Source organism: Vicia villosa, unplaced genomic scaffold (assembly GCF_029867415.1).
Source record: "Vicia villosa cultivar HV-30 ecotype Madison, WI unplaced genomic scaffold, Vvil1.0 ctg.001916F_1_1, whole genome shotgun sequence".
NCBI lineage: Eukaryota > Viridiplantae > Streptophyta > Magnoliopsida > Fabales > Fabaceae > Vicia > Vicia villosa.
Genome location: NW_026705775.1, coordinates 16,242 through 39,250, shown reverse-complemented (window position 1 = coordinate 39,250; position 23,009 = coordinate 16,242). Strand labels below are relative to the sequence as shown.

Here is a 23,009-nt window from a genome sequence, read left to right as displayed (position 1 = left end):
GCTTTACATTACCAATGCAATTTTATATTTAATTTTTCAATTGTACTCTCTAATAAATAATCTTAATTTATTGTTTTCTACTAATTATTAATATTATTTCAAATACACCAATAGTTAATCAGGATAATTTGGTAAAATCACTATTCTCTCTTTCATTTATTACTGTTTCTTAATCTGTGTGAAGTGGGCCATTGCGACATATAATTTGGGACGGAGGGAGGGAGTATATAGTTTTAGGACTTTAGTCTAACCTATAATAATAGTTTTTTTTTGTCTAAATTAAGATCTATTATATATTTTTTTAAGACTATAGATCGATCCATAATCTATTATAATTTTAATAATTCTTTTTTAAATTGAAACCTACTATATATTTTTAAGACCTTTGTCTTATCTATAACCTATTGTAGTTTTTTTTCTTTCTATATTGATTTCTTAAAAATTTAATTTGACTTGAAAACTATTTTTTGAAAGAGGCCTAAAAACTTATTTAAAAGTATTTTTAACATTAAAATTTTAAATAATTTATTTTATCTATTTTTTTCATAGATAACAAGACTTTTTATATAATATTTAGCATATTTTATAATAGATATGTATATATAGATAGACTAGTCTATAAAACTCCATAGCTTTTTTACTAGTCTAAGTTTACCCTAATTAATTAAGTAGAATTTTGAAATAAATTTAAATTTAGTCTTTTTATTAAATAGGTCAGACCAAACTTAAATAAATTAAATTATAATCTCTGTAATAAGCCAAGTTATAGGTCGTGAATTATTCCACGAGAGGACTACCATGAATAACTGTTTTTTAAAAAAATTTAACAAGTCGAATTCAAACCAAAAAAACTTTAGATTAAACCGAAAAATATCTCTATCATCTCTAAGGTTGTTAAAACAACTATGAACCGATCCGAACTGAAATTAAAATAACTGAACCGTTATGTTTAGTTAGTGAACCAATATGTTTAGTTAGTAAACCAAACCATGTTGTACAAACAATTCTAAAATCGAATTGAAACTAAAACTGAACCAAATAAAAATTGCAACTGAACCAAAACTGAAAATAAAAAGTACTAAAAACAAGTTTAATTAAAAATATTAATTAAAAAAGTTTAACGGTTCGGTTCTTTAATAAATTATTCAATTTGAAAAAAATTAATTTCTAATTATTTCGTACGGTTTAGAATTTCGAAATTGTATACGAAACCAATGATTATGGTTTGGTTCAAAGTAAATTGAAACAGTTCGGAATAAATTGAAACGGTTCGGGTAAATCTGAACCAAACTAAAATCCGAACCAAACCATAGTATTTGGGTTTGACATTTTTTCAGTTATGGCAAGAACCAGACCAAGCCATTGAAATCCAATGACAATTGGTTCGGACATTGAATTCTCAATTTTCTACTCGCAAACCCAACTTAAACCAACCATAATTAATTATCATGAATATTACTACCAAACATTATGTTAGAACATAATTTGGTTTTGATGATAACAAGGAAATAAATTTTGTATAAGTTAATCTGATATTTTGATGTGTATGCTTATATTTCAGATGATTTTCTGACTCATGCTTGATAGAACGTGAAATATTAACTTATGTTGAGCAGATGAAGTATAAGAAGTTCTAGAGTTAAGGAAACTTCTGAATGCGCATGCTGAAGCAAACTCTGATAAGAAGAAATAAAGCAAGCTGAAGTTCTACTACATAAAGTAACTTCTGTATGCACCAACCGCTGTAGAAATATTCTGATAGAAGATGTCTTCACAAGTCAAGACAGAAGTTGAAGAAAAGCAAGATAAAATACTCTGAAAAAAGAAATATTACCGTTAGAGATATAATGATTATTAACGGCTAAAAGCAAATTTCGTAACAAGTTTTAAGAAGCGTGGAAAGCTAAGATTAACCAACACGACACGCAACAGTTATTGCAAAACAATTAACGAGATTACAACGGATAACAATTTCCAAGTACTATAAATAGAAGATCATTTCTTCATAGAAAGGGGGCTGGGGCTGGAATAATGTAGCGCTTAAACCTTAGTGAAATATCACAGTTGTGATAAAGCTTATTAAGAAGCATGTAATACACTATTGTTAGAAGTTACTTTGTAACTGTTCCTTGAGAGATCAGTTGGGTCAGAATTCTCGAGAGGGTTATGACTAGTTTAGTCTTAGAGGTTGTTAGTAACAAGTAGTTGGCTTGTGCAAGGTTGTTAGTCACCAGCAGTTGGCTCGTGCATAGTATTGTTAGTCCCACCAGTTGGTTGTGCAGTTATAATTAGTTTTGGTTATAGTGGATTAAGTCCTCGTTGAGAGAGACAAATGACCTTGGCGGGTGGACTAGATGTAGTTTGAGTTTCAAACAAATCAGGATAAAAATAACTATGTTTTGTCTATTGTTGTTGCAAACGAGAAAGGAAAAACTTATTAAACTCCCTCCTTCTAAGTGTTTTCTAAACCTTCACATTCAACTTCAAGAAAAAAGTGAAATGTCATATGTGAAAAAATGATGCTATTTTAATTTGTTATTAGAAATTTGTTAAGTGTAATGTGGTAACTGAACATAAACTATGAAACACATTTACTATCATAGTAACTCAAATGACTAATCATAGATTCAATAACTTTTATGTTAGATATTTTTGAATCTATTAGGAGAAAATTGCTAGTGTAATATTTACAATTCAACACTATTAATACTATATTTTTTATATTATTATAAAAAATTAAATTTTGCAAATAAGTTATTTTTTTCAAATAACCAACCCGTTGTTTCTCGGTTCAGTTTGGACTTTATCACAAAAATTTACAAATCTAATCCGAACTAAATTATTTAATTTTAATCGGTTTGGGTATCGAATTCTCTTAAAACCGAATCAAACCGGCCCGCAAACACGTTCCGTTCAAGTAAATTTTTCCTGTGGTTTGGTTTGATTTAGTTCGGTCCGATTTTCTCATTAAATCATACCATGAACAACCCTAATTATCTCATCCAAACATTCTAAGTTAAAATATAAGAAATCCTAAAACCAAAAGAATGAGCATATCTAGCCAACCAATCTGCAAGTATGCTACCATGTTTCCCGCCTTAAAAGGTATATGATATGCAAACATCAAATATTTAGTCTTTAAAAAGGCAACTCTAGAATACACGCATACTTATAAAGTATCATCATTAACACAATACAAAATCAACTTTTAACATCAATATTTCATAATACATTTTAACAACAAACATACCCTTAACACGTGGGTAATCAACCTCATTCAAATGAGTGCCTAAGAATTTCTATTTTCTGAGAGCAGCTGAATTCTAAGTTCTAAACCTAATAATGGTACAGATCAAATCACAATTTACCAAAGATATGCCAAGTCATCATCGTGTTCGAGGCCTAAATAGGAGACACCAATCAATGTAAGCCTGCAAAATTGAAGATGGTAGAAAAAATTATCTTTAGGTTCCTCCTGCTCGGGTAAACAGTTTAATTATCAAGTGCTAATAGCATAAGCACTTATCATATATGTGTTTATGCATAAGTTATTTCTACAACGAAAGATAATATAAAAATCTATATGTTTTTATATAAATTATAAGTTGTTTCCTTAAATACTTCTAAACAATCTCACAAGTGTTTCGGCCAATAGATAAGCTCAAATAAGTGAAACCAAAGGCTTATGTTGGCCCAGCCAGTTAATTAGATTTAGAAATCCAGTAGAAAATCCTTGTTACTTTAATTGTAATTTCTTTATGGTTTGAATTTGATTATGCTTTCCTCAGATGGTGACACATTGATGCCTATCATTCATATAGAATAGTTTATTCAGTGTATTGTACTATTCTATCATTTGGGAAAGGAACCAGTGAGTGAAGAAAATCATTTTTTTTAAAGTTTTTTTCTGTCTTCTTTGTTTTCATAACATTTTAGTCCCTAGAATCCTAGATGTTCAATTTGTCAGTCATAGCATTAGCTTCCTTAAAGGAGTTGGAGGTCCAGAGTTCAAGAGTTCAAGACATGACAATTGACAGGGGTGTAAAGAATCCTAATAGGAGGCATCAGTAAGAAAACAAAATGGATACAGTGTTGAGCCATTTTGAAGGGTAACAAACCTGAAGATGGTGAGAATGAGGACTATTAAGTACAAAGCAAGCTTTGCTATCCGTAATTTCTTCTCGGCATTGAGTACTCTAAACACTTCAGTAACATCAATAAGATGCTCTCTTTTCACATACCTGAACCATTGAAATGAGATCATTCATGACAAAGAACAACAAGTTCAAAAGATAAATCCTATATGGAAGTACAAAATAATATGAAATGATTAAGTAACTCAAATTTTCATTATTGTAGTTTTCTTTCTAATTTCATCTCACCAAATTAAATCATAAGCAACTTAATGAATGATCAGTTTTCCAAAATTTCCATCTATATTTTTGTTTAATGCCTTCCAAACCAAACTACAACTTGGATTCAGGACAGACAACAACAACAATCAAGCCTTTCCTACTATGTGGAGTCAACTACATGGATCAAATTTTGCTATAATGTTCTATCCAATTCATCTTTCTTAATAGCTTCTCTTATAGTTTTTCTAAGTCTTCCTCTACCTCTAGTTGTTTAACTCCTCTCCATCTAATCTACTCTCTTTGCAACAGAAGCTACATGTCTTCTCTACATGCCCAAACCACCTAAGCCTATTTTTCACCATCTTTTCTACTATAGGTGTTACTTCAATACTATCTCTAATATTGTCATTTCTAATCTTATTTTGTCTAGTCTTACCACACATCTAGCGCAACATCCTCATCTCAGCTAAACTTACTTTATTCCCGTGTCGATTCTTAACCACCCAACATTTTGTGCCCATGTGATCTACATTTCTGTTTGGAATTTAGATGGTAATGATGCAGTAGGGATCCCAATTACAAGACCTTTTTTTCCTCATATTCATCTCCTCCAAAAGATATATATGGTCAAAACAAGATGCTCTGAAAATTGCACATCAGCATTGTCAAAAGCTCTGCGAACAAGGGGTGAATAAATCTGTTTTCTTGTTGGGTAGGAAAGAGAGTATCCCTACAAATACAACTGGGAGGCCACGGGTGAGTTTTGACTTTGAAGGATTTTGAACATATTACATCCTTTAACAATAACTCGCATCCCTAGGGAATGTTCACCAAACTTAACCCCCCAATTGAAGTGTATACTCATATTATCCTACCCTTTGGATTCTGAATTCCAGAAGTTACCGAGTGTAAAGCTTCAATTCTTATTCAAAATCCTTCTCCTGTTACCTAAAACTCATGGCTTTGTTAATCTCGGATAGCATGGCGCCGAACCTTACAACTGCTATGCTATTCCACTATAGTGGTGATATATTATGCTATCGACAACACATTAACTTCAACAGTCTAAAATGTATAAATTTATGTTTTTCCTCCATCCCCTAACCTAAAACTGACCTTCAATCTAATATACCTCAGGAAACTGATTCATGGGAGAAACGAGTCCAGCGATATTCCGTCACAAAACATACATTGCATGTCTTGAATGACTTATACACGGCTTAGCAATGGTAAAATGACTAGCATTGATCTGCACTCTAGTAAACACAACGAAAGCTGTATTTTGTAGAGATGGTATAACATGAGACTTATACCGATTTGGCAGAACCAGAACTGACTTATTTGAAACAGTAAGTCTAAAACATAATATTTCATGAAATTAAGGGCTTATCATGGAAGTGTTTATGTAGTAGTTACAGCATTTCACTTACAGCATGGCATGGTAGCAAGTAAGAGGAAGATTGAGCAAAAACATGAGCCAGTGACCAGTGAAGAGACAGAGTGCACACAAAACTCCTTGTCCAATAAACTCAGGAAGAATGAAGTAGTTAATCCGAGATGAAGCATCAAATGGGTTGATATAATCAGCTTCCAAGTCAGATAAAATCAAAACCTAAAACCCCATAAAAAGTACCAAAAATAAACATAATGAAAGTAAGAAGTTGAATCTTCTTTTTCTATGACATGAAAATTGGAAAGCAGAAAGTGAACCTGGTAGAAATTTGAAGCGAGAAGAGCAATATTTGTGGGGAAACAAATCACAAGCCAGAAGAAGAGGTTCCAACCCATTTATAGAGTAAAGTAGGGTTTATGAAGATTCGATTGGAGAAGGATGAATAGTGATGATGCAGAGTAATAAAGGCGAGTTCAGTTTAGTTTCCAGTCATGACTATATCTGCATGAATCATCTTGTTTTACCGTATGTCGATGAGAAATTTGAAATTTGAGATTTGAGATTTGGGTGGAAAGATTATCTAGGAGAGTGTGGAAAGAAAAAAGATTTGGGTGGAAAGATTATCTAGGAGAGTGTGGAAAGACTTTTTCTTAAGAAAATTTCTTTGGCCATCTCCCTATGGGGTCACCCCCAGCGAAAATTCTAAAATACCCCTGCTTCGTAAGTTCATTTCCGAAAGCGTCTTTTTTTGAAAAAATTTACATACTTCGGAAGTGCACTTCCGAAGTACTGCGATTTCTGCAGATTTATCAAAACACTCTCCCTCCCCCAATCATTTACCCTAAATCAAAACAAAAAGTGGCAAAGGCGAAAATTTGTGCAAACAGAATTCCAAAGCTGCATCAAGGCTCCAATCACACTGCTAAACAACATTCAAAAGCCCTCAATCCTAACACTTTGTAAGTTTTGAAATTTTTAGATCTATTATTGAAATGCATGTTATTTAGGGTTTTAATTGCATAAATGATATATGGTTATGTTGTTAGTAGTATTTAGGTTGTTTAGAAGCATTTTGATTTGGTTTGAAGTTTGGTTTAGGGGTCTGTCATGGAAGTTGCAGAAAACTCCATCGCAGGGGTGTTTCGGAAGTTCATTTCCGAAAACACCTCCATCCTAGTTTTCGGAAATGAACTTCCGAAATATATCAGAAGTTCAAATTTTTTTGTTTTTTATTTTGTCTATGCATATTAATTGTTTTCAATTGTTTACAGGAACATGTCAGGCAACCAACCAGCACGCAGGACTGCGTCTTCTAAAGAGGGCGCTAAGGGAAGAAAGAGTTCTTCAAAGAAGGAAGTGAAAGAGGTGAAGGAGGTGAAGGAGAAGAAGAAGCTTTTGACTGGTTCTGCTTCTCGTCCCCTGGGGGTCCATGGCTCGGACGTGCAGGCTCAGCCTTCAGGCGTGATCAACGCTGATGGTTCTGATACTGAGTGGGATGAGGATTGGTATAATTATCTTCATTCGGAGGAGTTCGCTCGTCGGGAAGAATAACGTGTTTTTATTTTGTTTGATGTGTATTTTGTAACGCTCGTCGGGCAGAATAACATGTTTTTGTTTTGTTTGACGTGTTTTGTTTTGTTTTGTTCTGATTTCGGATTGTATCGCACAGTGTTTTTGTATTGGATTTATCATGTTAGTTTTTGGAAGTGGTAACCGGGGTCGGAACATATGACGGAGGAGGTGGATGTTCGGAGGAAGAAGAACCGGAGGTACGTCCACCGCGAGACAAAGGAGTCAATCAATGTAAGCTATAGTTTATCATTATCATCTGGGGACGTCATTTCTAAAAAATCAAGATTAAAAATAATAAGATTTTTTTTCCCAATTTTTTTGTAATGACGTCCCCTGATGATAATGATAAACTATAGCTTACATTGATTGGCTCCTTTGTCTCGCGGTGACGTACCTCCGGTTCTTCTTCCTCCGGACATCCACCTCCTCTGTCATATGTTCCGGCCCCGGTTACACCTCCTCCGTCATTTGTTACTTACAGTAGTACGTATTTTTATTAAAAGAATAAAAAAAACCTTTTGAAATTTGGAAGCCTTTTTTTCTCCCCACCACTCTCTCATCCCCACCTACCCGTGTTCAACAATATGTAACTTTAATTTTATGTAATATTATCGTTGTAATCTTCACCCGATTAAATAAAGCAAATTGTTGTTGTTTTTCATTTTATTCTGTCCAGACATATTTCGGAGGTTCATTTCCGAATTCTCCAAGGGGGGTGCGTTCGGAGATGAACTTCCGAAACACCACATTTTCTAAAAAGTAACTTTATTTCGGAGATGCATATCCGAAATCAATATTTTATATTAAAAAAAACACGTTTTCGAAGATACATTTCCGAAAACACCTTTTTTAAGAAAAAAAATACAGTTTCGGAAATGAACTTCCGAAACAAGGAGTATTGTGGTAAATTCACCAGGGGTGGGCAAGAAGGTTAGGAGGTGGGTGAAGAAATATTCTTTTCTTAATTTTCAAAAGGATAGTGATGTTGTGTAATTTGTAGAAGTTAATGTGTGATTTTCATTATGCAATGATAACAATAAATTTTAAGCAAATTTATCATGTAAAATTTATTTTAAACTAAATGAACATTTGTATGAACTAAGTAAAACAATAAGTTCAAGATTAAAAATCAATTATAAATAAAAAAACTACAATATATTGCAAGGAAATCATGTGACAAATGTATGAGTTTTATCGTCCAATCACATTAGACATACTTGGTTTTTTCTCACTCACATCAAGTTAGTTGAAATTTATAATTATAACGATTGATTATTTTTTTTGTACTGTTTAGAGAGTTAACTCTTTTTCACCGTCATTGCGGAAAAATACAAAAAAAATCGTTTGAGAAAACCTTTGTGGGAATGGTGACCCGTTTTCGATTATCACAAACAACTAAACTCAATTCACAAGTCAAAGGTTTTAGGATTTCTGCAACGATCTCGAAATCAAGTTGAAATTTGCCAAAGTGGAACATCCACAAACAAATTAATAAGTTGAATCATCCATGAAATCATCCTTAATAAAGTGAAAAAAAAGAAGAAGTTGGATTGAGCTATAGGATAATGAATAATGGACAGAGTAGTACACTAGGCTATGTTTGGATATAATTAAAAAAAAAATGGAACGAAATGGAACGGAGCGGGATAGAATGGAGCGGAACGGAGCGGAATGGAATAAATGCGTCTTTCCATTGTCTGGGAACTTCACGATGGAATAGAGTAATTTTTTTATTCCGCCCAAATCAAAGGGTACAAAAAATGGTGGAAAGTGATGGAATGGGATTGAATGCTTTCCATCTGATACCACTCCATTCCATCCGTTTTTAATCAATCCAAACGATGGAACATAAACTTATTCCATTCCATTCTGTTTCATTCCATCCTATTTCTTCAATCCAAACATATCCTAAAGTATTATAGGTGTTTCATACTAAAAACTTCAATGAAAAATTCTTATTCTTGTGAAGAAGATTTATTCTTGTAAAATCTTGGCGAGGTAAGGAAGGAAAGATCACATGGAGAACTGTCATAGTTTTGAGGGATCATATTGAATCAACTTCATATTTGGTAAAAGAATATAGGCTAGCAGATATAGCTGAATCTTGGTCAGGTAAGGAGATGGAATGTCCAACATTTCAAATTTTACTTCAACTAAAATCATGTAACAATAGTGTATTCTTTTTCCTACTCAATTTTTTTCTCCAAAATAATTTTTTGGTTGTTAAAGACTTTAATGAGGTATAAATATTTTTCTTTTAATAATAAAATCTTTATCAAATATACAATATATTTTAATTTAAAGTTAGGTACATTAGCTCAACATCTTACGTCCACACCTTGATATGACAATCCATGATGAGAACGCATAAGTCTGATGTCTTATATATGCACCCTAACATGATAAGCATGGTGTCTTAAATCGGCATCCTGGCATGATAGCCCATCAATAGGATACATAAGATTCATGTCTAACATCAGTACCTAGACCACAATATGTTACTGGGATGCACAAGTATATGTGATGTCTAACATTAACACTCGAACGATACTCCACCAGTGGAACACACAAGCATGATGTCTTACATTGCCACAATAATTCGTTAGTGGGACACATAAATCTATTATTCTACATCGGCACCCTAACGAAAAATATGGTAACGGGATCAATGGGTAAATTCATAATGGTTCAAGCCATATGATAAAATCCCTAATTCAAATTTGGCACTATAATTCTAACAATCACATTTATAAACATATAATAAACATATATTTCTTCATTTATTTTAATATAAATAACTTTACATTATTGAAAATCAGTACAAGACCTTAGAATGGAACATACAAGTTAATTCTTTAAATTGGATTTAGTTGCTAATTGAGATAACGTCAAGGATTTGATCGGAGTGTATGACAACATTTTTCTTCTTTCCCTTTATGTTTTAACTTCCTTAGTATATTATTAATCTTTTGTCTTTCTTCTTGCAAATAACATGATCCTTAATGAGAAGCTCAAAGCCTACAAGAAATATCAGGCCTAAGTTGTGGCCAAAGTTGCCAAGGCTAAGTCTCTCTAGGATGTCCCAATAGTTGAAGATATGGAAACAAGATTTCATTTTTTCTGTCAGCCGCTAAGCGGAAATTGGCCGCTAAGCGGAAATAGCAGAACTTCAGCTCGTTAAAAGGGGTCAAAAACACAATTTTTAGGTTATGTTTTGGGGTAATTGTTCCCAAATCATCAAACCTTCATTCTTAGGGTAGATTAGCTTAGAAAACAACTTCGGAGGTTGCATACGGATGATCGGGGGTGGATTGAGTGTCGAACGGAGCTGACAAACCGGGAGATTTTCGGTTCATTTCTCTTCTTCTTTGTGTATTTCTCTTTGGTTGGGTTTTGTTTGTATATTTACTTGAATCTTATGTATATTTACCGATTATAATGTTATGTTTAACTTGCTTTACAAATCTGTGTTGATGTTGTTCTGGATTTTTGCTCTATGCTGGGGATTTGGGTTGCTTTAGAGATAAACTTCTTGAATCCTTATCTAGGATGATAATCTGTTGGTTCTGAACTCTAGAGATAGATTTAGAGCTAGCATTCACCGTTTGTATCTGTACGTAATGCTTTCGTGTTTGAGCGGCGCGCGAGAGATCGCCGACGCGAGAATACGGATGTTCTCGCGACTTCGCGTTAGAGATAACCTTAGTTGTGAGATGATCTCGTTTGTGCTCCATAGATGGACGCTTATGTGAGAGATACGTGATGACATAGACGAGTATCGTAGGTTGAATATAATGGGTTGGTAAGTGTATGTTTGTGAAGAGTGAATATATTTACATTCCTGATAAGTTCTTTCTCTTCTAAGAATGTGTTTGTTATTCTTTCCTGTCTATATCTTTGTTTACTTTTTGCTCATTCAAACCCAAGCTCGAAACCGTAGAAACTGTTGAATGGCATCTCTCCATCTCTGTGGACGATAATTCCTGGATCAATATTTCCAAATCTTGTTTGTTGCTTGCCCTATACTGCATTCAACAAAATGGCGCCGTTGCCGGGGATGGTTGTGAATTGCATCGCAATAGTTTTCGTGGTTTTGAGCTTTGTATATATCGTATATATTGTATAGTTTCACTTGTATATATACTTACTTGTACATGTTTACTTGTTTATGTTTACCATATAGTTACTTGTATATGTTTGCATACAAGTATACTTTGTTGGTGAATGTTGGTGAAACATGTTGAGATCGGACCAGTTCGTTATTCAAAATCTTCACTTTTCAACTTGTGAATTCAACATTCACCAATTTTCTCTTTTTGTATGATAATAATTGTATTTGTTCCAAACTTGTACATATGTGTTTGTTTGTGTATATAGTTGTATACTTTCGTTTTCATGTTCGTATAATTGTTGTATATATTTGTACTCGTAATGTTTGTTGAGTGCTTTGGTTAGGACACTTTCTTTAGGCTTGTGCGGTAAGACGTCACCATGGCATGACGAGAGGAAGCTACTTTCCAAACACCGAAACAATAAAGGCGTCGAGCTAACGACGTAAAACAAGCGCTTGTTGGGAGGCACCCCAACGGTTGTAAATGTTGTTTATATTTTTGTTAATGAGGTATTTAGGTGAAGTGGTGAGTGATTAGAACAGCTGGTGCAGTTCTGATTTTTCTGGTTTTTCTGTCATCCGCTAAGCGAGCCTAGCTCCGCTAAGCGATGACAGTAAAATTTTGTTTTCCTGCTCTGTATCAGTGGGGTTCTCATTCCACTTGGTTCACTCATTTTTCCCACTTTCACCAAGGCTATTTAATAATAGATACTAGTTTTATTTTTCTAATTCTTGTATTGGTTGTTTGTACTCGAATTTTGTCGGGAATTCGAAGATTTTTAAGGTGATTTTCCAAAGCTTGAGTGTTTCAACCTGCGGATGTATGGTAGGATATTGTTTTTTGAAGTCGTATCATTCAAGGTACTCATTTATCGCTTTCTATAACTTAACATGTTTAGGAAACTTTTCATTTGTACAATTACCATACCATTCATTCTTTTGCATTACTTGCTTGTTGATTGAATCACTTTAGTTCCCAAACCATAAATGTGAGGAAGCTTTCCATTATTCACATATGCTGGAGGCCACAATCTTTGTTTTAACTGGATTTTATTATGCTTAATCTTTTGTTTATGTTGATTTTATAAAAGCATGAAAAGGATCAAGGCATTTTGTTTCATTTTGAGCACAACCACCATAACCAAATAGTCAATTCACCTTGTGAGTGTGTGATCATTTGTTAACCCTTTTGAGCCTTTTTGTCAATGTCCATGTTGTTTTTGCTAAATGCTTATCTTTGAGTGTTTAGTTCTCATTTTTGCATGGATGATTGATTCTTTATTTTCTTGAACCCTCAACCATGATTTTTGTTATGAATTTTTACCTTGCCTTAGAAAGTAAGGAGTATTCACATGGTGATGTGGTTGAATTCAAGTTGGGGAGAGAAATGGTTGCTACTTATTTAGTTGTTGCTATGAGGTTGAAAAGAAAGAAAAAAGAAAAAAAAATGTGAAAAAGAAAGAAAAGAAAAAGAAAGAAAAAAAATGAAAAAGTTTTGAAAAAGAAAAAGAAAAGATAAGTGAATAATTGTGCTAATAAGTATTGTGATTGGCTTGAGAAACTTGTGGTTAAGGAAGAAGTTTGATCGAGGTTTTGTTGTTTGAATCTTTGGTGGATTGATCACTCCCTTAGGTTTAGGCAAGTTTTTGTTTCGATTAGCCTTAGGACATATCCCTTGTTTGTTAACCAAGCCACATTACAACCTTTAAAAGTCCTTGTGATTCTTGCTTTTATATCTTCAATGTGATTTTTGGATGAATGCATAATTTAATCTTTTGTTTGCAAGATTGTTGGATGAGTGTTAAAAGTCCTTCACCTTTGTGTGTTCTTCATCTATTGATGACTTTTTGCTAGGTGTGATTCATGATGTGAGCATGTATTGTGTTAGAATATTTTGTATGCTTTTTGTGCTTAGGATTCGTTTCATTTACATGTTGTCGTTGTAGTATAGTGGTAAGTATTTACTTTGTTTATACGTTTTTGTATTGAGCCATACATTTGTTTTTGGTTTTCAAAACTTGTTTATTCACAATTCTTTGGTTTATTGCTTTTGATTCTTTGATTTATTTGACATTGTTTGAGGACAAACAAAGTTTCAAGTTGGGGAGAGTTTGATAAGTGCCAAAATATCGATATTTTGAGTATATATTTGTGGCACTTATCGATTCTATTCTTATGATTTTTGTAATAAAATCCTAACTTTTGTGTAAATATGTGCATACTTGTGTTTTTGATTCATTTTTATACCAATTAATAGTTTTCCATTCATTTTATAGGTATTCATGCATCTTTGGAGCGTTGAGTAATAAAGACCAAAGGCTAAGCTTCAAGAATGCAAATTCTACCAATTCATCAAAGAATAAGGCTCAAAATGAGGATGAACAAAATCATCATTTTGGTTTTCATTCATTCATTATTAGATAGAGCATTGAATAAGCTTTCCAATGCTTCGAACCGGGCGCAATTCGGAGTTACGGTTCTCAAGTTATGGCGAAAACAAGATTTCATTTTTTCTGTCAGCCGCTAAGCGGAAATTGGCCGCTAAGCGGAAATAGCAGAACTTCAGCTCGTTAAAAGGGGTCAAAAACACAATTTTTAGGTTATGTTTTGGGGTAATTGTTCCCAAATCATCAAACCTTCATTCTTAGGGTAGATTAGCTTAGAAAACAACTTCGGAGGTTGCATACGGATGATCGGGGGTGGATTGAGCATCGAACGGAGCTGACAAACCGGGAGATTTTTCGGTTCATTTCTCTTCTTCTTTGTGTATTTCTCTTTGGTTGGGTTTTGTTTGTATATTTACTTGAATCTTATGTATATTTACCGATTATAATGTTATGTTTAACTTGCTTTACAAATCTGTGTTGATGTTGTTCTGGATTTTTGCTCTATGTTGGGGATTTGGGTTGCTTTAGAGATAAACTTCTTGAATCCTTATCTAGGATGATAATCTGTTGGTTCTGAACTCTAGAGATAGATTTAGAGCTAGCATTCACCGTTTGTATCTGTACGTAATGCTTTCGTGTTTGAGCGGCGCGCGAGAGATCGCCGACGCGAGAATACGGATGTTCTCGCGACTTCGCGTTAGAGATAACCTTAGTTGTGAGATGATCTCGTTTGTGCTCCATAGATGGACGCTTATGTGAGAGATACGTGATGACATAGACGAGTATCGTAGGTTGAATATAATGGGTTGGTAAGTGTATGTTTGTGAAGAGTGAATATATTTACATTCCTGATAAGTTCTTTCTCTTCTAAGAATGTGTTTGTTATTCTTTCCTGTCTATATCTTTGTTTACTTTTTGCTCATTCAAACCCAAGCTCGAAACCGTAGAAACTGTTGAATGGCATCTCTCCATCTCTGTGGACGATAATTCCTGGATCAATATTTCCAAATCTTGTTTGTTGCTTGCCCTATACTGCATTCAACATGGAGGTGTATTCACAAAACGACCTTTGTCAAAAAGAAAAGTGTTTGTAATCATTATTATACCTTCTGAGACAATTAGTTTTATAACAGGAGTAAGACTCTGATTTCACTTGTTGGACAAATGACTCTAAACACAAGAGGGGGCTCGTGAATTATGTGGTTTTGAAAAAAATGTCCAATTAAAAATTATTTGATAATTGAAAATTTTTAAAACAACTTTGTAACACAAATAAAGAACATGCAACATAAATAAATAAACAGAAATAAGAGTAAATAACATAAATAAAATGATTAATACCACTTTTCACCTTGTAATATAGGCGAAATTCACTTTACCCCCCTCGTAATTTTTTTTAGTTTCCCCCTGTAGTATTTTTTTTGTTTGAATTACCCCCCCCTAAGCGTTCAATTTAAACACCAAATTTGGGGGGGGAAAATCAAACAAAAAAAATATTACAGGGGGTAAACTTTACACTTAGGGGGCAAAAGACATAGTATTTTTATATTTCAAGGGGGTATTTGAAAAAAAATTTACAGGGGGGGAAAGCAAATTTCGCCTATATTACAGGGGATTTTATATATTTAACCCTAAATAAAAAGATACATGGGTTTAGAGAATTGCACTAGGATTTATACAGGTTCAGACCAATCGTTGCCATATTGCTTTCCCTAAGAATTGTTTCTTAAGAGTTTCCACTATATATGAGTTTTTTTACAGGTTATGTTCATTGACCTTCTTACAATCAAACATTAGTTTACTTTGCCTATCCTCCAAATCAAACAAAGATTTCACACCAAGCTAAGCTCAAGAACCAAGTGGAGATTTTGACCAAAAAATCTTACGAACATAACAAAACTTCTTATACCGACTTAAGCTCACGAACCAACCAATGATTTTCACAAACAATCTCATAAACCAACAAGAGCTTTAATGGTTTATCTCACAAACCAAACAACAACTTCTCCCAAGAGAGAAAGTTATCTTTAGTAAATTACAACAATAACCCCAAAACCAACATATAAAAAACTTCACTTGATTGTTTCACTCTCAAAGCACTAAGGTAACTTAGTGAAAAAAACAAATGAAACAGAGAGATTATAAAGTGAGAAAGTATGTATAAATGCGTCTTTTCGTGTGTTTTGAAAGTGAGGAGAATCTCTCTATTTATAGGAGAAAAATTTTGCTCATAAAGAAAAAAGATTTGTTGGTCTTTAAATGACATAATCGATAAAGCCAGGGTTAATTAATTATGAGCTTCAAAATACAACAATCCTAATTCCCCAAAAGGAAAATCTACAATGGCTAGTGTCTTAATCGATTATGAGTATTTTTAATCAAATAAGAAGCTTTATGCCTTACTCTAATTGATTGTTTAAGGACCCCTAATCAATTATGTAGTGTTTAGAGGCTTCTTGAATGAACAGGAACACCCTTGAGCAATATCACAAGCACACTGATGGTTCTTTTAAAGGCTTTAAGGTGTTTTAGCACATTTTATAGAGGCTTAAACACTTTTAGGTGAATGTGTGTATTACCTTAGTAATTTAAGAATTACTAAAATATCTTTACAATACTCTAATCACTTAGACATAAACCATGTGAACTTTCACACTTTCTCTCTTTCACTATCATTGAAGCTTTAATATCCCTTGCTTGAGTCAATATTGATTAAACATTTCATATGGGACTTGGATTCTTCTAAATGACGAGGATTGATAGAAATTCTTAATAGACACCATCATTAGAGATTGTTTGACTAGAGATCATCAAGTAGTATACCAAACGTTAATTTACATTTGGTGTTGTCCTTAAAGTGATTGATTTTGACATCTTAAGCAAAACATATTGATCTTTACTTCAAATGAAGGCTTCACATCATAGTGTTGTCATCATCAAAACCATTATGGATATTTGGATGCTGCATACACTGTACCTGCAAGCACATAAATCCACATCAGCAAGTGTGTGACACAAGTATTTTGAATTAATATTCGCAAGGGTGTAAATAAGTTACCTGAAACAGACATATGCTTCCTCTAATATGTATTGTATTCTATAAAATACCTTCAACTAACTTACCTGATCTTTAATCCTACACCGGTTAGGTAAACTAAACAAGATGCCCCCAATTGTACTCGTAAATATCTCAAAGTCAATGAAGTATTTAATATAGACAACATCAACATGTGTCACGCTTTTATTCACAAAAATGCTCGTGCCAACCAATATCATGAATTATGTCCTTAATTCACATACTCTATGGTAAACAACATGTGCCATATCACCCATAATATCAACAGACGCATTTAGGTGGTTAATATAATTTTTCGATAGGAATGAGAATCTAGCATGACATCCCCCGGTGTTTTATATCTCCCCTTGGGCCTTACCCGAAATAACCATTAATTGTGTCATCATTGGGTTGAGGGCCTAAAGTCTACTACTTCTAGAGTGATCTTAATGTAGTCGGAAGATGTATGAGGCATGAAATGGCGATGTCTTTACATGCTATCTCTCCACAAATGTATATAATAGACCATGGTCAATATAACCAGATCCACTCCTACTGAAGTCCTTCAGATCAAATAGATTAAAGACTTCCTATAACTATGGTCCATTAGGATGCATCGTCTTTGATATCTTTCTACATGCTTTATACATTTTAACATGTCACGATACTGCAAAAATAAATACATCGATGTCAGGTAGTTCAATTACTATAAAACAAATGTTTAAAATAATAATTAAAGATTTATGCTACCTCTCCATCCAACACATGAACTGCATCATATTGTGTATATAGAGGAAGGTGTTAAGTGTCTTCGGGGCCTTTCGGAAAAATAGTAGGTGCAACATCATCATGTTCAAATGTAAGATGTGGATCAAGCGCATGCACATCAAGATGAACGAGAGTAACACGTTCTTCGCCATGAGCCGAAGATACATGACCCAGGGAAAATGATCCTTCTGCAGCACATGACGATTATCCAACTGCAAGTCACAAGAGTCTTGCTACCTCCACGCGCACGAAAGCATGTTGGGTCACTTGATCATGTTTGTTTCTCTATTGTCCGTTAGGAATTTTTCTATAGTCAATCAAGAAAAGGCATATCAAATTTAAAGAAACGAAAACAATGTATTAGCAAACAAATTTGAAAAATAGAATGGAAAATAGAGAAATTGCCATGAGCATCTAGGATAAATTCGCAGATACATCTCCGAATACACCTCTAGGATAAATTTAGAGATACATCTCCGTAGACACTTTTCGTCCATACTAAGCCAAACTTCCACCCAATTTCTTAATAAATAAGTTTGGAGATGTATATTTGAACTATTGTTTAGTAAATTCGTATATGTATCTCTGAATTATTGCTTGTGTCTTTTTTCAAAACCAGTTTAATAACATTGTGGTGTTTTCAATCCAAACTAATTTTAATTCGATTAACATTGCCGTTATTTATTTCAACAATTAATAAAAATGAAAATTGTAGAATTTAATAATGCGTTAATAAACCGAATATCAGAAAGTGTTAGAACAAGATTTGTTCTGATCAATATTCTTAGTTTTGATGATAACAAGGATATGAATTTTGTGTGAGATAATGTGGTACTCTAATACATTGCAATTTCCCTTTCAGGAAATATATAAAGAGTATGCACAAATCAGCGCTCAGAAGCTTTGTCTCAGAAGGTTCAGCATGCAACATCAGAACATGGTCTGGCAAGACATCAGAAGATGGTCAAGGCAGAATCAGAACATGGGTCTATGGAAGCATCAGAAGAACTTGAGATCAGAAGCAGAAGCACTGAAGTTCTCATGGTATCACGCTCAGAAGCACTTCAAGGTCAGAAGACAAGAAGATGCTATGCAACAAGCTGTTTGACTCTGATGATATTCAAATATTATATTCAAACATCAGATCAGAAGACAATACAGGTGGCAGGCTACGCTGACTGACAAAAGGAACGTTGGAAGCTATTAAAAGCAACGTCAGTAGACACAGCGTGAACAAGGCTCGAGGTAGTTGACAAAAGCGTGAAACATTAAATGCAATGCTGTACGGAACACGCAAAGCATTAAATGCGCCCAACGGTCATCTTCTCAAACGCCTATAAGTATGAAGTTCTGATGAGAAGCAAGGTTAACAACTCTGAATCAAATTCTGTGAATATTAACTTGCTGAAACGCTGCTCAAACTCAAAGCTCAGAAACTTCATCTTCATCAAAGCTCATTACATTGCTGTTGTAATATATTAGTGAGATTAAGCTTAAACGTTAAGAGAAATATCACTGTTGTGATTATAGCTTTTCAGAAGCATTTGTAATACTCTTAGAATTAATTACATTAATTTGTAAGTAACTAGAGTGATCAAGTGTTGATCAGGATACTCTAGGAAGTCTTAGCTTGTGTCTAAGCAGTTGTAATTAGAGTGATCACGTGGTGGTCAGGATACTCTAAGAAAGTCTTAGCCCGTGTCTAAGCAGTTGTTCCTGGAGTGATCAGGTTGTGATCAGGATACTCTAGAAGACTTAGTCGCGGACTAAGTGGAAAACCATTGTAATCTGTTGCGATTAATGGATTAAATCCTCAGGTGAGGTAAATCACTCCGTGGGGGTAGACTGGAGTAGTTTAGTTAACAACGAACCAGGATAAAAATAACTGTGCAATTTATTTTTATCGTTCAAGTTTTTAAGACTACACTTATTCAAACCCCCCCTTTCTAAGTGTTTTTCTATCCTTCAGAAAGATCATAATAATACAACAATTGTTCTACAAGTTGCTGAAAAATAAACAAAATACAATCAAAATCATACTCTAATGAGTATGCCTAATCATAACACCCAGACTCCTACTCTGCTTACGGTAAGTCAAGGCATTTCGTACTACGACAAGAATGGAACGTGTTAGTTCAACCGCTTCATCTCCACCTCTTTCAAACAACCCTTACTTGATTCCCTCTTTTTTCATCTGCCTAATATTCTGACAAACCGGCAAGATATCAATGACATGATCATCCATGACCTGCTCATTCTCCAGAATCTCCCCATGAGCAAGCCGAGACGGACATCCAGGAACGTCTGGTGTCATGTATAGGTGTGACACAAAATAATACCATGTCATGTAACCCTCAGCATAATGCCACTCAGATGTGGCTTCTTGACTCCGGTAATCCTCATGTACCAAAAGACTCTCAAAATCTGTCAGAATGTCATTCAGCTCTCTGCGCTTAATAGTGATAGGAGCATTTTGTAAGGGAGGCCTCAAAATGATATGGACGTACCCAAACTACTGCATGCACCACTCAGGCAGATACCTGCAAATGATATTAGTCCCACATACCAGCCATCCATAATATAAGGAAATATGCTTGAATGAAATTCTATCCCGATGACAACTGTATGGCATCCAGACGACGTCATCATGCTGAGTTCGGTCAATGTACATACAGAACAGCAAGATAACACTATCCCCCCTGCTATGGATAAACCAGAAAATAAATGGATAATCCTCGGTATACTATAGGTTAACCCCAAATTTGTGAATGTGGTGATAATGAGCAAGAATCCACCCCTGAAAACAAAAAAGAAAAAAAAATAGTAACGAGTGTGAAAATAAAGTTATTTGTAACTTAATAGCGGGATTTGGAAATTACCGTAAATAGGGTAGACGAGCATGTTATTTTCTTTGTTGTCCATTTAGAACCATCGCTCAAGTTAGAGTATAGATAAACCAAGCATGTGACACCCCAATTTCACACTAAAATAAACTTTAAGTCGATGAAATATTTGAGGTAAGTCACATCCACGTAGGTTGTATTTTTGTCCACAAACATGAACGTTCCAACCAAGAACATGAAGTAGCACCTCAGGGCACACTCCTCTTGGTAGGTAACTCAAAAAACATCAGCGTCCGAGTTTCCAACTAACTTCAAGTTGTTGTGATACAACTCAGCCTACCAAGAGAACTTGGCATTTGCACCCCTGGTGCTACTACACTACCTCATGGGTGCCTCAGGGTCAGCTCCCAAATAAATCACCATCATCTCCACTGCCTCATCCTTAGTGATCTTAGAATGATCAAGTAACCTTCCTTTGATGGAAAGGTGTAAGAGGCAAATTACATCATCCAATATAATAGTCATCTAGTCGATGGACAGGTGGAAATATTACATTTCACTATGCCATCTCTCAACAAATTCACCCTTCATGTCATGGCTGATGGTGGTGTACCCGAAAGCACAAAAACCTACAAGCCCGAGTTATGGAGTGTATTTTTGAACTACTCATCCTCAGGATGATAAAGATGGTGAATCTTTCTTACATGGTTCACCGACTTCAGACATTCACGTTCCTATTAAAATAAAATATAACAGTCTCAGACGAGTTGAATTTGATTACAAAATAAAAAATATCATCGTTCAAAAATATACGTCTCTGTCCCATACATACGAAGCCACATGCTCTTTAAAGTATATCAGTAAAGAAGTGTCAATGGACACTCTTGGGAAAGGATTTACAAGTGGGGCAAGCTCAGCAACTGGGACCTGAGTTGCAATTGGAACATCCTCATCATGGTGCACTCGACTCTAGGATCCCGACCCTCCTGATAGTTGACTCCTAGAGGCCGACGCCTCTGTATCGTGAGGCTGACGGGGATGGCTCTAGCCTGTTCTTGCTGACTTACCCTCTTGAGACGAGTATATGCGGTAAGGGTGGGTCGCCGGAGTCTCAACCTTTTTTTGTTGTTGTTTGCCATAGCCCTAGAAAAAAAATAACAAATGAGATTAGTATGAGGAAGGAAAGAGTTCGGCGACACATCTCCGAAAACCTGAAGTAGAACACTTCAGAGATGCATCTCCGAAAGAAAGGTGTGTCCAGCTTCAATGGAAAAAGTGCTTCTGCATTTCCCTAGCCATCCAAACTCATCCAAATCATATAAACACAGTCTATACATAAACTATTTGAAATGCTAATGCCATCTAATGCATTAAAACTAACTTATTTGAGCTAATATAATAGTTAAAAATCAGAATAAGCTACATTAGAAACTTACTCAAAAATGTGTTGATGAAGGTGTAAAGTGCTCTAATGTTGAATGCACTAGTTAGAGGGAGTTGAGAATGGGTAGTTACAAGTAAATGTTGCTTCAAATCTTGATCTTGAGTGGGAACTGAAAATGGGTAGAGAGAAAGTTTTTTTTCTGAAAAATGAAGAAGGAAAAGAGAGACGGGTTTGACGCGAGCTTTAGATATGCTCACATAGTTTGAAGATGCATCTCCGAAATATATTTTTGAATTTTAAAAAAGATATATTCGGAGATGCATCTTCGAATACACCCTACAAAGCCCTTCGAATTAGGGGTGATCAAAACCAAACCAACCCAATAAAAAACCGCAAACCAAACCGAAACCGCAAAAAACCGCATTTGGTTCGGATTAGTTTGGGTCATCTTTTAACAAAACCGCACGGTTCGGTTTGTATTTTGTAAACCGAACCAAACCGAATCAAACCGCATTATGTTATAACCTAACTTTTACTTAACTCACATCCAACCCAAACTTAAATCTATTACACCTTAACCTTATGATTACGAATAATTTTCTCATCCTTACACATATGATTTTAGTGCCGATCTTCTCAAACCTCTAATAGCATTATCACGCCTTCTTTGCCACATACATCTTTCTTCTTTTTCTATAATCTCTACTCTCTTATATTCTTTCTTTTTCACCTTCTCATTTTTATGCAAATGTTCCCTATTTCAATTTCATTTTTATCGCACATCTTCTTCTCTAATCTCTCAACTCTTTTGTTTTTTTCTTTTTCACCTTCACTAATCTCTCGTCTCTTCTACTTTTTTTGTTTCATTCTAATAATTTTTATATTGTTTAATACTATTATTTTATGTTTATTATTTCACTTTTGAGTAATTTAATTTTTACATATTAAATAGAAAGTTATTGTCAAAATATGACGAGTTTTTTTGTTATCTGATAGTGTATGAATGTCTAAATACAAAGTTATGTTGTCATCTATATGTATATGTATGGTTCAATAAAATATTTGTAAAAAACCGAACCAACCGAACCGAACCAAATCGCATTAATTTGGTTTGGTTTGGTTCAGATTTTTTTTAAAAGCC

At 34.4% G+C, this 23,009-nt stretch overlaps 1 protein-coding gene across 1 annotated transcript; it reads right to left on the bottom strand.

Annotated features, from left to right (window-relative positions):
- Positions 1 to 3,169: 3,169 nt before the first annotated feature.
- LOC131637102 (protein cornichon homolog 1-like) lies at positions 3,170 to 6,372 on the bottom strand. Its single transcript, XM_058907687.1, has 4 exons — positions 6,066 to 6,372; positions 5,786 to 5,967; positions 4,119 to 4,241; positions 3,170 to 3,431 (listed from the first exon to the last, which is right to left on the bottom strand). The coding sequence occupies exons 1-4, from the start codon at positions 6,141 to 6,143 to the stop codon at positions 3,365 to 3,367; spliced, it is 450 nt and encodes a 149-aa protein (XP_058763670.1). The 5' UTR covers positions 6,144 to 6,372; the 3' UTR covers positions 3,170 to 3,364.
- Positions 6,373 to 23,009: the final 16,637 nt, after the last annotated feature.